This window comes from Chiloscyllium punctatum, chromosome 30 (genome assembly GCF_047496795.1).
Source record: "Chiloscyllium punctatum isolate Juve2018m chromosome 30, sChiPun1.3, whole genome shotgun sequence".
NCBI classification, from domain to species: domain Eukaryota; kingdom Metazoa; phylum Chordata; class Chondrichthyes; order Orectolobiformes; family Hemiscylliidae; genus Chiloscyllium; species Chiloscyllium punctatum.
Window position 1 is genome coordinate 19852275 of NC_092768.1, and position 15195 is coordinate 19867469.

At 47.2% G+C, this 15195-nt stretch overlaps 2 protein-coding genes across 2 annotated transcripts; both read right to left on the reverse strand.

Annotated features, from left to right (window-relative positions):
- Positions 1-614: 614 nt before the first annotated feature.
- Positions 615-4376, reverse strand: LOC140455101 (tumor necrosis factor-like). The gene is made up of 4 exons (XM_072549764.1): positions 4200-4376; positions 3426-3486; positions 2933-2998; positions 615-2405 (listed from the first exon to the last, which is right to left on the reverse strand). The coding sequence occupies exons 1-4, from the start codon at positions 4374-4376 to the stop codon at positions 1993-1995; spliced, it is 717 nt and encodes a 238-aa protein (XP_072405865.1). The 3' UTR covers positions 615-1992.
- A 5972-nt stretch (positions 4377-10348) lies between these two features.
- On the reverse strand, positions 10349-14276 carry LOC140454998 (tumor necrosis factor-like). The gene is made up of 4 exons (XM_072549674.1): positions 13901-14276; positions 13130-13190; positions 12631-12696; positions 10349-12103 (listed from the first exon to the last, which is right to left on the reverse strand). Exons 1-4 carry the CDS (start codon positions 14075-14077, stop codon positions 11691-11693), a joined length of 717 nt encoding a protein of 238 aa, XP_072405775.1. The 5' UTR covers positions 14078-14276; the 3' UTR covers positions 10349-11690.
- Positions 14277-15195: the final 919 nt, after the last annotated feature.

Sequence of the window (15195 nt, forward strand, 5' to 3'; positions counted from 1 at the left end):
TTGGAGTTGAACTGTGTACAATGTGATCTCTTTGAAACAGATCCAATTCTAATGGCTCATCAGGAGAGATGCTGAGAGGCAGGTGGTTCCACCCAGGTTGGACAGGATGTGTAACTACAGTCCCAGAATTAGGGGGATGGCCATTTCAGACAGAGATGGGGAGAAATGCCTATGTGCAGAAAGTGGGAGAAACATTAGCCAGTTTATTTGTTCAAGTATTTTCAATTTGTCATCCACATCTCATTGAAAGAGACAGGAGGCTTATGGGTAGGTCACATGACTTTCTCTTTATAATTTCTTCTTTCAAGCTCTGGACTCCCTCCCTCAGATTCCCAATCTCCTCTCCCGACAAGATTACCAAGATCTGGTTTAGTTATCTCAGATTTATAATCTCGCAATCCCATAAAGTTGCCCAGCTCTAAACTGTCTATCCCAAATTCCCAGTGTGATAATCAATCAAACAGTCAGTTGGAACAGAGTAGAAAGTGGACCCTCTCATTTAAACACTGTCCAGGAACATCTCCAAACCCAAACCAATGTACAACAGCCAGAAGGAAACATTAGACAATCTTCAAATAATTTTATTAATTCCTCTTTATGTTTGCAGACATAAATATTAATATAAATAATATAAATACAACCATTGATAAATAGAATTAAATAATAACTTATATCAATCTGAAATATCTTAACATTGACAATATCATTGTCACTAAAGGACACCTATAGAACAGATGTTACACTTTTACACAAACACTCAGTTGGTCGATGAGCTGCAATTAAATTTCAGTGGTCCCTCATTCGTGATAGAGAATCTCTCGGCGTGCAGAGCCAATCAGATTTATTACTGGGATCTTACTGTGCATTACCCAGTCTGAAGGGTGACAAATGGAGAGTACAAGATACAAAGGGAACGTAACATTGCCATGAAGGAACAATCTCAACCATTCCCCTTGGATCAGAGCAGCAAACAATCCCCTCCAACATTGACTAGGACGAAGCTGTAGGAGCACAATATAATCCCATCAGATCAGGAACAGGCCAACATTTAGTGAGCCAACATCCTGGTGTTTGCTGAATGTTCTGTCACCATTTGAATTGCAGTGCTGACCATATGGACTCAAGGGAGGGAAGATTCTGTGAAGATTTGACCAATCACATTGACGAGGTAGAAAGCCAATGCCCAGCTGAGAACGTGCTTTGGCATTCCTCACCCAACAGCGAACTCAATCAACTTGCTTCATTTTTCACAAAGATAGCAGTGATCCTTTGGAATGTAAATCAATAATGAGGAATAGACCATACTCCACAAGGACCAGTACCTGGTCTCAGGGAATAATCAGTCTGAATATCAGACCCAGGATCCTGGATTTCTTTTTCACTCCAGGGATAGACAAACAAATTTCTACCTGAGGAGGACAAATTCAAATAAAGTGAGCAACAGAAAACACAATTGAAATAGGAAATAAATTATACGATCTGTGAGGCTTTGTGTTCACGTCAATCAGAAACAGCAGATTTGGAATGCAATTTCTGAACAACTCTCTTCACATTGTTCCAATCGAATTCACTCATCCAACAGGATCAATGTTACACAGCAGTGAAGCACCTCCACCTGGGCCCAGTGTTAAAGGGATGTTAGAAGCAGGGACATTATAGTGACAGGTGGAGGCCAGTAAATCCATCAAACCTAGATGTTAGCTGGAGACAAGCACAGATTCCCTGACCAATGCCATTCTGTGCTTTGTACAAAGCTGGAATTGCAACACTGAAAATTTACTCTGATACTTCACTGCACCACCCAATCCTCAAAGCCACACACATCTGACACCTTCTGTTGTTGCAAACTCTTGAAATAAAATGCAAGAGAAATTAATCTAGTTTGTGCATAATTAACAATAAGAAGACAATGTGTCATTGTCAGTTTTCACTGAATTTCAATTTGAAATTCTTGATCAGTCATTGATAATCAATGTGCATGTCCCAGGAAAATTATACAGCAAATATTCCAAAGAAAGTCTTCCCTTCGGACGTGTCTACATATCCCGTTGTCTCCTCGTTAACCCTGGAGAAGATCTGATCTCCCTCCAGGAACTCAAAGATGGCTCCCTGGTAGGAGGTTTTGTACCAGGGCTCCTTGCGTTGGTGAGAGTGACAGGCGGATTTGGTGGCTTTCAGTAGAATGGATTCCTCGGGATAACTTGGCGACAGCTTGGAGAGTTCGTGGCTCAGGTAGACGGCCTGGGGCTGACACTCCATGCTGTGGAAGACCACCTGGGTGTAGACAAAGTACTGTCCAGGCCTCTTGATGATGAGATGGTTGTCCCTGAACTCCAGGCCCTCGGTGAAGGTGGAATCACTCTCATTTTGCCAAATCACGGTCCCTCCTTTGCTGGTTGGGGAAGCTGAGGGGTCAGGGGTGGGAGAGATAGAGAAGACACCATGAGGATCAAACAAAGAGAAATAACTAGCCCGCATTGATGTAGCACCAGGCATGGCTTGTGGATACGGTAAAGCACTTTACAACCAATGAGGTGCTATTGAAGGCGTAATTGTGCAATTTCAGGAAATGGAGCCATCATTTTGTGCACAGTAAGATCCCACGATTTACCATGGGAAAGAAACTGGACGGTCTGCATTTAAATTGGAAACTAAGCTCCCTTGTCACCCTGACCCACAGAGAGGCCGGTCACAGGAGGATTTCATCTCTGATGCCTGTGCAGCTGTCTCTGTGTTCAGATGAACCAATTCACACCACAAACCCTTCTCTTTGCCCAGGACCCTGTTATCTCCCACTCTCCTCCTCCAATGCTCTCTCCACATTCCATTATTGATAAAGAGAGTTAGCACCTTCCCAACCCACCCCTGCACCCTCCCAGCTGCTGGGGCCTATACTCTAGAGGATGCTGTCACATTGAGAACAGTTGTGTACCTGTCAGGTGAGCTGCGATTCTCGGCCGGGGGTCACTCCCCACCTGCTTCATGAGAAGGGGCAAACCTGGAAATGGGAAAGACAAAAACTCAGACCCTGCTGGATCACCCACAGAGCACAGACTGACAGACACAGAGAGGGCTTGGGGGTGGGGGGTGAAGGAGGGACAGATAGACAGGTGGGCTCATGAGAGGAAAGAGTGTATGGGATCCAAATGGAAAAGGCTGGAGAAACTCAGCAGGTCTGGCAGCATGTGTGGGAGGAGACTCCGAGAGAACATCTCGAGTCCAGTATTGCTGCAATCTGAGAGAGTTTGTGGGAAAGACTGAGAGGGAGTCAGGAAAACAGACAAATCGCTCAAGGACAACAATGATAAAGGGAGAATGGTGCAGCAATGTTAGGAAAGATATTGATGAAAATATTAATGAGGAATGTCCCAGAGGGTGAGGGAGAGATGGGTCCGAGAAACAGCACTGATCCTGACAGCACTTACCGCTGGTCTGAGTCGCTGTTGTCAGTGAGGGATGGGAGACTTCCAGCTTTGATCTTGAACCCTGAAGGAATTCAACAAGAACAAGGATTAAGATGTGAAATTGACTCGAGATTCCGCTCCACCGAACAGGAGTTGGTGCCCAACCCAGGGCTGCGGCTGGGTGGGCTTTAGGGACCACCCGGTGTTGGACAGAAACACAATGTGATCCAGGCGATTGGAGACACTGACTCGGTTGGAGTCCCTGTGTTGGACACTGTCCAGGACAGACAGGATACCCTGGAGAGCCGGAGTGACCCAGCCAGCCTATTCCCCATCCCCACTGTGTACAGACACACGCTGACCCCATACAGACTGGCTGAGTGACCCCCCTCCCCCCAGCCCCCCGTCACTCTCAGAGGGACAGCTGCCAGACTCTGCTTGTCCTTTAGTAGCGCCGGCAGCACAGACTGAGAGAGCCGCCTTTATCCGGCGGCTCCCATAGAACAGGGAGCAGTTCCAACAGTTCCCTCAGCTCAGGCTGGGCACTGAGCAGGGTCCTGGGGGAAAATCGCTCTCGCTGTTGGAGAGACTGCAGTTAAAGGGCCGGCCTGGCTGAAGCGCTGGGGGCCAGTTTGCTGTTTTACTGCAGAGTTGCAGCACGAACTGAGAGTGAAATCCCTTCAACAGCTTGAAGTGCCCGCTTCCAAACAAGTCCCTGTCCCCGGGGCAATGCAAGCGGCAAGTGGAAGGCGAGCGCTAGTCTCCAAGAACACCCTCCCCAAGGCAGATCCTCACCTGGTTTGGAGGGAACACTCCAAACTGAAGCAGGAAGAGAAAGGTCGATAGCAGCAACAAGCCGAGGACAGCGAGTGTACACAGAGCCCGCCAGAAACAGCTTGTGTTGGAGCCTGACTCCCTGATGGGCAGCAGCCCCCCATTCTCCAGCTCCAAGAACTTGGCCTCAGTGTCCATGCTGTCAGGGGGCAGAGGGAACTCGCTGGGCTCAGTCTCTCTCGGGTCCACTCAGGCTCTGTCTGAGGGTCTCTGTCTCTGTCTCTCTCTCTCTCTCTCAGGGAGGGAGCTGCCTGCTCTATAACTGCTGCTGCTCCTCACTAAAACCTCTTTATAACCAGCAGCAGCAGCACAGTCACTGCTGGCTGTGATGAAATGGAATGGGAAATCCCCAGGCAGAAACAGCAGCGATTGGAAAGCGATCACTCTCCAGATCGAATGTGGGACTGGCTCTGTCTAACTCTCACCCAACGTGGAACGACAGCAGTTTCTCCCAAAACCGGGACATCCTGTCGGTTACCCAAAGTGGGTCCCAGCAATTCCCCCAGTCTCTCCATGTCTCCCCCATGGGCTCCTGGCTCTCACTGGGAACAATGGCAGAGGGAGGAGGTAGAGAGATGGAGGGAGAGCACAACACTAACTTTATTACAGAAATAATCGGTTCTGTCATAGTGTGGGGCAGACCCACCGACAGTGGATAACGAATTAAATGAGAGAACGATCAAGCTGAACAGAAACATACCATGCAGAAAGATGTCTGACTGGTCAGATGGTGGGACAAAACCCGAAAGCAGCAGCAAAGTGAAAATCGAACAGATCTCTCAGGTGGACAAAATGAGAGTCTCTGATCAAACCGAGGAAAGTTCTCCGGGTCATGAAACAGCAGCAGAGCGAGGGCCATCAGTGTGGATCCCCCAGAGAGTGAGAATGGGGAATTCAACACACAGAATAAGGAACATGGAACAATAACACAGCAGCTCATTCACCTTCCATCTTTACTGTGGAGGAAACAAACACCTTCCACTGGGAGATGGACATCAGGGTGGGCAATGGGTGGAGGAACCTGGGGAGATTATCATCAGGAGGGAACTGATACTGAACACAGTGAGAGAGCTGTGGGAGGGACACTCCTAGTTCCTAATGGACTTCACAACAAGGTCCTCACAGCAGCACTAATACAGCAGGAGATTTGTTGGTGTGAATTTTCCAGGATTCCCCAGATTCTGGAAGTGTTCCATCAGACTGCAAAGCAGCATATGCCCTGCCTGTATTCCAGAAGGGAACATATTGGAGAGTTAGTCTGACATCTGTCATTGGGACACTGATGGAATCAATGACTCAAGTGGTTCTACTGTGTATCTGAAATACTCCAGATAGTGAGGAAGAGCCAGCAAGGGGTTTGTGAAAGGGAAAGAAAGTTTAGTCAGTGTCTCTGAATTAGTGGAAGGAGTACATTGGGCAGTGGGTAAAGGGGAGGTCCCTGGCGCACTGTACCTGGATTAGACAGAATGCTGATTTGGGTTAATTTGATTAATTCTTGTCAGATGTACCTGAGTGCAATGAAAAGTGTGAATACTCTCACTGATGATGTTGCCTAGTCTTAGTGATGAAACATCTGAAAACAAACCTTCCAGCTCATTGAGCGAACTAATGTACATATGAGAGGTCCAATCAGCAGTCTATTCACAGCAGGAAAGAAGCTGTCCTTGACCCTTTTGGCACTAACCTTTCACCTTTGAATCTGCGGCGTGACTGAAGAAGTTGGGAGTGATGATAACTGGGATGGGAGGGCTCTTTGATACCGGCTGCCTTTTCACAGAGATGAGAAGTGTAGATGGAGTCAATGGATGGATGGGTGGTTTGTGGGAGGGTCTGGGCTATATCCACAACTGGTGTCACATCAATGTGATTGAGACTGATCGCTGTGCATGATAAAGGGCTCAGGCATATAGGGCTGGGGCAAAATCAACATGTTCTGTCATGGGGAATAGTGTGTGAATGAGAAACTATCACCCACTCTGCCTCAGACAGATGCAATCTGAGAATGTGTCAGGCTAACTCAGAGTAACACTGCTCCATTATGAGAAATTATTCCTGTCCAAGATGGCTCGGCTTGTGACTTACTTCCCCATTTCTAGAAAGGCACTTGCAGAATACTGTTATACAGGAAGGGGTGTTCAGTGAATGGAAATACATACTCATCAAGGTCAATCTGACCAGGGTTGGGATGTAGGGCTTTCCAATTCTCAGGGAAGTAGGTGTTGGGTTCCATCTTGATAAACTCCTTCTCCTCCCATTCACTAATGGGCCTTTGTCTGGATCCAAAGCAGGACTCGCCGCTCACTCTCAGTGAAAGCAGGTTCAACCTGAACAAGCGTGGTGGCAATTCCTGTTGGCTCGTAGCGAAACTTGAATTTCTGCAAGTGTTTGGCCAAACAATGGGGTAAGCGTGTTATTGGTGTGAGCTGTGCTCAGCTGAGAATGGTGTATCTACAGGGATGGCTGGGAACCGATGGAAACAGTCAGGAAAACAAGCTGTGCCTGACGGTCAGATTCTCACAGGCTGAGTCCATGGACAGTAACGTTTGATTTCCTGGGAGTACAAAGATGGTGGGCATGGTCCCCTGTTTTAAATATCACGTGTAAATATTTCACATTGCATAGGGTCCACTCAATTCATGTCTGCTTCAGCCGAGTTTGATGAGAGCATGACATGAGGAAGAAGGAGGCTTACATAAGGTTGAGGAAACAGGGTTCAGACAGAGCAGTGGAGGGATACAGGATAGCCAGAAGGGACCTGAAGAAAGGGATTAGGAGAGCTAAGAGCGGGCATGAAAAATCCTTGGCGGACAGGATCAAGGATAACCCCAAGGCATTTAATGCGTATGTGAGAAACCTGAGAATGATGAGAACGAGGGTAGGTCCGATCAAGGACAGTAGTGGGAGACTGTGTATTGAGTCGGAAGAGATAGGAGAGGTCTTGAACAAGTACTTCTCTTCAGTATTTACGAACGAGAGGGACCGTATTGTTGAAGAGGAGAGTGTGAAACGGACTGTTAAGCCAGAAGAGATACCTGTTAGGAAGGAAGATGTGTTGGACATTTTGAACAACTTGAGGATAGACAAGTCCCCCGGGCCTGACGGGATATATCCTAGGATTATGTGGGAAGCAACAGAGGAAATTGCAGAACCTTTGGCAATTATCTTCTCGTCTTCACTGGCAACGGGGGTGGTACCAGGGGACTGGAGAGTAGCGAATGTTGTGCCCCTGTTCAAAAAAGGGAATAGGGATAACCCCAGGAATTACAGGCCAGTTAGTCTTACTTCTGTGGTAGGCAAAGTAATGGAAAGGGTACTGAGGGATAGGATTTACGAGTATCTGGAAAGACACTGCTTGATTAGGGACAGCCAGCACGGATTTGTGAAGGGTAGGTCTTGCCTTACAAGTCTTATTGAATTCTTTGAGGAGGTGACCAAGCATGTGGATGAGGGTAGAGCAGTGGATGTAGTGTACATGGATTTTAGTAAGGCATTTGATAAGGTTCCCCATGGTAGGCTTATGCGGAAAGTCAGGAGGCATGGGATAGAGGGAAATTTGGCCAATTGGATAGAAAACTGGCTAACCGGTCGAAGGCAGAGAGTGGTGGTAGATGGTAAATATTCAGCCTGGAGCTCAGTTACAAGTGGAGTTCCGCAGGGTTCAGTTCTGGGTCCTCTGCTGTATGTAATTTTTATTAATGACTTAGATGAGGGAGTCGAAGGGTGGGTCAGTAAATTTGCAAATGATACGATGATAGGTGGAGTTGTGGACAGTGAGGAGGGCTGTTATCAGCTGCAGAGGGACTTAGATATGATGCAGAGCTGGGCTGAGGAGTGGCAGATGGAGTTCAACCCTACCAAGTGTGAGGTTGTCCATTTTGGAAGAACAAATAAGAATGCGGAATACAGGGTTAATGGTAGGGTTCTTAGTAAGGTGGAGGAACAGAGGGATCTTGGGGTCTATGTACATAGATCTTTGAAGGTTGCCACTCAGGTGGATAGAGTTTGTAAGAAGGCGTATGGAGTATTATCGTTCATTAGCAGAGGGATTGAATTCAAGAGTCGTGAAGTGATGTTACAGCTGCACAGGACTTTGGTTAGGCCACAGTTGGAGTACTGTGTGCAGTTCTGGTCGCCTCACTTTAGGAAAGATGTGGAAGCTTTGGAGAGGGTGCAGAGAAGATTTACCAGGATGTTGCCTGGAATGGAGAGCAGGTCGTACGAGGATAGGTTGAGAGTTCTCGGCCTTTTCTCCTTGGAACGGCGAAGGATGAGGGGTGACTTGATAGAGGTTTATAAGATGATCAGAGGAATAGATAGAGTAGACAGTCAGAAACTTTTTCCCCGGGTACAACAGAGTGTTACAAGGGGACATAAATTTAAGGTGAAGGGTGGAAGGTATAGGGGAGATGTCAGGGGTGGGTTCTTTACCCAGAGAGTGGTTGGGGCATGGAATGCGCTGCCCATGGGAGTGGTAGAGTCAGAATCATTGGCGACCTTTAAACGGCATTTGGATAGGTACATGGATGGGTGCTTAATCTAGGTTAGAAGTTCGGCACAACATCGTGGGCCGAAGGGCCTGTTCTGTGCTGTATTGTTCTATGTTCTATGTTCTATGTTCTATGTTCTATGTTCTATGTTGCATATAAAGTGTTTTAACACTTCCCTGGAAAAGAACAAAGGTAAATAAAGGGTTAACTCCCAAACAAGAGTTAATCCATGAGCTGCAGATTTACTGCATCTCCTTCAAGACATAGAAAGCATTTAAGTATTGGCTGTGCTGTCGGACGTTTAAATGTTTCCCTTTGAAAAACGTCTATTCTCTTGTGAACATGTGAGCCGTTCTGACATTGAGCGCTGGATGTCTGTGGTTGTGTCTCAGAGATTTGCAGTAAGTGTTTTGCTTTCTGAAATATACCACATACTTTTAACTTTTAAAATGTTCTTACACTTGGCCTGAGTACTTTTACAACAAATTCACTAATTTATCATCTTCTAAAAAACCACACTGCCAGCCTGTTGGTTATACAGTGGATATGGTTTAGTTACACTGGATTGCAAACTGAATATTTCTCAGTGTTTTGTCGAGAACCGATCTGATAGGGAAGTATTGCTTCTTCCTTCCACACTTAGACGTTACCTTCCTGTCACTGTTTCGAGCAATTTGGGCATTTTTCAAACATGGGACATAGAGTATTACAGAGCAGAAACACATTCTTCAGCTCAATATCTCTGTGCCAGTTATGATGCTCATATAAACTAATCCTATATCCCTCAGTTTCTGCCTGTTTCTTGTGTCTGCTCAAATATCTCTAAACTGTTGCTTTCGTATCTGCTTGTGTCACCTCCCCTGGCAGGGCATGTCAGGCACCGACTGCACTCTGTCTGAAATCCCATCCTCACACACTTGCTTTAATCTTCTGGTTCCTGCAGTGATGTGTGGGAGACTGGAGAGATGCACATTGGAGTTGAACTGTGTACAATGTGATCTCTTTGAAACAGACCCAATTCTAATGGCTCATCAGGAGAGATGCTGAGAGGCAGGTGGTTCCACCCAGGTTGGACAGGATGTGTAACTACAGTCCCAGAATTAGGGGGATGGCCATTTCAGACAGAGATGGGGAGAAATGCCTATGTGCAGAAAGTGGGAGAAACATGAGCCAGTTTATTTGTTCAGGTATTTTCAATTTGTCATCCACATCTCATTGAATGAGACAGGAGGCTTATGGGTAGGTCACATAACTTTCTCTTTATAATTTCTTCTTTCAAGCTCTGGACTCCCTCCCTCAGATTCCCAATCTCCTCTCCCGACAAGATTACCAAGATCTGGTTTTGTTATCTCAGATTTACAATCTCGCAATCCCATAAAGTTGCCCAGCTCTAAACTGTCTATCCCAAATTCCCAGTGTGATAATCAATCAAACAGTCAGTTGGAACAGAGTAGAAAGTGGACCCTCTCATTTAAACACTGTCCAGGAACATCTCCAAACCCAAACCAATGTACAACAGCCAGAAGGAAACATTAGACACTGTTCAAATAATTTTATTAATTCCTCTTTATGTTTGCAGACATAAATATTAATATAAATAATATAAATACAACCATTGATAAATAGAATTAAATAATAACTTATATCAATCTGAAATATCTTAACATTGACAATATCATTGTCACTAAAGGACACCTATAGAACAGATGTTACAGTTTTACACAAACACTCAGTTGGTCGATGAGCTGCAATTAAATTTCAGTGGTCCCTCTGTCGAGATAGAGAATCTCTCGGCGTGCAGAGCCAATCAGATTTATTACTGGGATCTTACTGTGCATTACCCAGTCTGAAGGGTGACAAATGGAGAGTACAAGGTACAAAGGGAAGGTAACATTGCCATGAAGGAACAATCTCAACCATTCCCCTTGGATCAGAGCAGCAAAGAATCCCCTCCAACATTGACTAGGACGAAGCTGTAGGAGCACAATATAATCCCATCAGATCAGGAACAGGCCAACATTTAGTGAGCCAACATCCTGGTGTTTGCTGAATGTTCTGTCACCATTTGAATTGCAGTGCTGACCATATGGACTCAAGGGAGGGAAGATTCTGTGAAGATTTGACCAATCACATTGTTCGAGGTAGAAAGCCAATGCCCAGCTGAGAACGTGCTTTGGCATTCCTCACCCAACAGCAAACTCAATCAACTTGCTTCATTTTTCACAAAGATAGCAGTGATCCTTTGGAATGTAAATCAATAATGAGGAATAGACCATACTCCACAAGGACCAGTACCTGGTCTCAGGGAATAATCAGTCTGAATATCAGACCCAGGATCCTGGATTTCATTTTCACTCCAGGGATAGACAAACAAATTTCTACCTGAGGAGGACAAATTCAAATAAAGTGAGCAACAGAAAACACAATTTAAATAGGAAATAAATTATACGATCTGTGAGGCTTTGTGTTCACGTCAATCAGAAACAGCAGATTTGGAATGCAATTTCTGAACAACTCTCTTCACATTGTTCCAATCGAATTCACTCATCCAACAGGATCAATGTTACACAGCAGTGAAGCACCTCCACCTGGGCCCAGTGTTAAAGGGATGTTAGAAGCAGGGACATTATCGTGACAGGTGGAGGCCATTCAATCCCTCAAGCCTAGATGTTAGCTGGAGACAAGCACAGATTCCCTGACCAATGCCATTCTGTGCTTTGTACAAAGCTGGAATTGCAACATTGAAAATTTACTCTGATACTTCACTGCACCACCCAATCCTCAAAGCCACACACATCTGACACCTTCTGTTGTTGCAAACTCTTGAAATAAAATGCAAGAGAAATTAATCTCGTTTGTGCACAATTAACAATAAGAAGACAATGTGTCATTGTCAGTTTTCACTGAATTTCAATTTGAAATTCTTGATCAGTCATTGATAATCAATGTGCATGTCCCAGGAAAATTATACAGCAAATATTCCAAAGAAAGTCTTCCCTTCGGACGTGTCTACATATCCCGTTGTCTCCTCGTTAACCCTGGAGAAGATCTGATCTCCCTCCAGGAACTCAAAGATGGCTCCCTGGTAGGAGGTTTTGTACCAGGGCTCCTTGCGTTGGTGAGTGTGACAGGCGGATTTGGTGGCTTTCAGTAGAATGGATTCCTCGGGATAACTTGGCGACAGCTTGGAGAGTTCGTGGCTCAGGTAGACGGCCTGGGGCTGACACTCCATGCTGTGGAAGACCACCTGGGTGTAGACAAAGTATTGTCCAGGCCTCTTGATGATGAGATGGTTGTCCCTGAACTCCAGGCCCTCGGTGAAGGTGGAATCACTCTCATTTTGCCAAATCACGGTCCCTCCTTTGCTGGTTGGGGAAGCTGAGGGGTCAGAGGTGGGAGAGATAGAGAAGAGACCATGAGGATCAAACAAAGAGAAATAACTAACCCACATTGATGTAGCACCAGGCATGGCTTGTGGATATGGTAAAGCACTTTACAACCAATGAGGTGCTATTGAAGGCGTAATTGTGCAATTTCAGGAAATGGAGCCATCACTTTGTGCACAGTAAGATCCCACGATTTACCATGGGAAAGAAACTGGACGGTCTGCATCTTAATTGGAAACTAAGCTCCCTTGTCACCCTGACCCACAGAGAGGCCGGTCACAGGAGGATTTCATCTCTGATGCCTGTGCAGCTGTCTCTGTGTTCAGATGAACCAATTCACACCACAAACCCTTCTCTTTGCCCAGGACCCTGTTATCTCCCACTCTCCTCCTCCAATGCTCTCTCCACATTGCATTATTGATATAGAGAGTTAGCACCTTCCCAACCCACCCCTGCACCCTCCCAGCTGCTGGGGCCTATTCTCTAGAGGATGCTGTCACATTGAGAACAGTTGTGTACCTGTCAGGTGAGCTGCGATTCTCGGCCGGGGGTCACTCCCCACCTGCTTCATGAGAAGGGGCAAACCTGGAAATGGAAAAGACAAAAACTCAGACCCTGCTGGATCACCCACAGAGCACAGACTGACAGACACAGAGAGGGGTGGGGGGAGGGGGGGGGAGGTGAAGGAGGGACAGATAGACAGGTGGGCTCATGAGAGGAAAGAGTGTATGGGATCCAAATGGAAAAGGCTGGAGAAACTCAGCAGGTCTGGCAGCATGTGTGGGAGGAGACTCCGAGAGAACATCTCGAGTCCAGTATTGCTGCAATCTGAGAGAGTTTGTGGGAAAGGCTGAGAGGGAGTCAGGAAAACAGACAAATCGCTCAAGGACAACAATGATAAAGGGAGAATGGTGCAGCAATGTTAGGAAAGATATTGATGAAAATATTAATGAGGAATGTCCCAGAGGGTGAGGGAGAGATGGGTCCGAGAAACAGCACTGATCCTGACAGCACTTACCGCTGGTCTGAGCCGCTGTTGTCAGTGAGGGATGGGAGACTTCCAGCTTTGATCTCGAACCCTGAAGGAATTCAACAAGAACAAGGGTTAAGATGTGAAATTGACTCGAGATTCCGCTCCACCGAACAGGAGTTAGTGCCCAACCCAGGGCTGCGGCTGGGTGGGCTTTAGGGACCACCCGGTGTTGGACAGAAACACAATGTGATCCAGGCGATTGGAGACACTGACTCGGTTGGAGTCCCTGTGTTGGACACTGTCCAGGACAGACAGGATACCCTGGAGAGCCGGAGTGACCCAGCCAGCCTATTCCCCATCCCCACTGTGTACAGACACACGCTGACCCCATACAGACTGGCTGAGTGACCCTCCCCCAGCCCCCCGTCACTCTCAGAGGGACAGCTGCCAGACTCTGCTTGTCCTTTAGTAGCGCCGGCAGCACAGACTGAGAGAGCCGCCTTTATCCGGCGGCTCCCATAGAACAGGGAGCAGTTCCAACAGTTCCCTCAGCTCAGGCTGGGCACTGAGCAGGGTCCTGGGGGAAAATCGCTCTCGCTGTTGGAGAGACTGCAGTTAAAGGGCCGGCCTGGCTGAAGCGCTGGGGGCCAGTTTGCTGTTTCGCTGCAGAGTTGCAGCACGAACTGAGAGTGAAATCCCTTCAACAGCTTGAAGTGCCCGCTTCCAAACAAGTCCCTGTCCCCGGGGGCAATGCAAGCGGCAAATGGAAGGCGAGCGCTAGTCTCCAAGAACACCCTCCCCAAGGCAGATCCTCACCTGGTTTGGAGAGAGCACTCCAAACTGAAGCAGGAAGAGAAAGGTCGATAGCAGCAACAAGCCGAGGACAGCGAGTGTACACAGAGCCCGCCAGAAACAGCTTGTGTTGGAGCCTGACTCCCTGATGGGCAGCAGCCCCCCATTCTCCAGCTCCAAGAACTTGGCCTCAGTGTCCATGCTATCAGGGGGCAGAGGGAACTCGCTGGGCTCAGTCTCTCTCGGGTCCACTCAGGCTCTGTCTGAGGGTCTCTGTCTCTCTCTCTCTCTCTCTCTCTCTGGGCGGGAGCTGCCTGCTCTATAACTGCTGCTGCTCCTCACTAACACCTCTTTATAACCAGCAGCAGCAGCACAGTCACTGCTGGCTGTGATGAAATGGAATAGGAAATCCCCAGGCAGAAACAGCAGCGATTGGAAAGCGATCACTCTCCAGATCGAATGTGGGACTGGCTCTGTCTAACTCTCACCCAACGTGGAACGACAGCAGTTTCTCCCAAAACCGGGACATCCTGTCGGTAACCCAAAGTGGGCCCCAGCAATTCCCCCAGTCTCTCCATGTCTCCCCCATGGGCTCCTGGCTCTCACTGGGAACAATGACAGAGGGAGGAGGTAGAGAGATGGAGGGAGAGCACAGCACTAACTTTATTACAGAAATAATCGGTTCTGTCATAGTGTGGGGCAGACCCACCGACAGTGGATAACGAATTAAAAGAGAGAAAGATCAAGCTGAACAGAAACATACCATGCTGAAAGATGTGTGACTGGTCAGATGGTGGGACAAAACCCGAAAGCAGCAGCAAAGTGAAAAACGAACAGATCTCTCAGGTGGACAAAATGAGACTCTCTGATCAAACCGAGGAAAGTTCTCCGGGTCATGAAACAGCAGCAGAGCGAGGGCCATCAGTGTGGATCCCCCAGAGAGTGAGAATGGAGAGTTCAACACACAGAATAAGGAACATGGAACAATAACACAGCAGCTCATTCACCTTCCATCTTTACTGTGGGGGAAACAAACACCTTCCACTGGGAGATGGACATCAGGGTGGGCAATGGGTGGAGGAACCTGGGGAGATTATCATCAGGAGGGAAGTGATACTGAACACAGTGAGAGAGCTGTGGGAGGGACACTCCTAGTTCCTAATGGACTTCACAACAAGGTCCTCACAGCAGCACTAATACAGCAGGAGATTTGTTGGTGTGAATTTTCCAGGATTCCCCAGATTCTGGAAGTGTTCCATCAGACTGCAAAGCAGCATATGTCCTGCCTGTATTCCAGAAGGGAAAGTATTGGAGAGTTA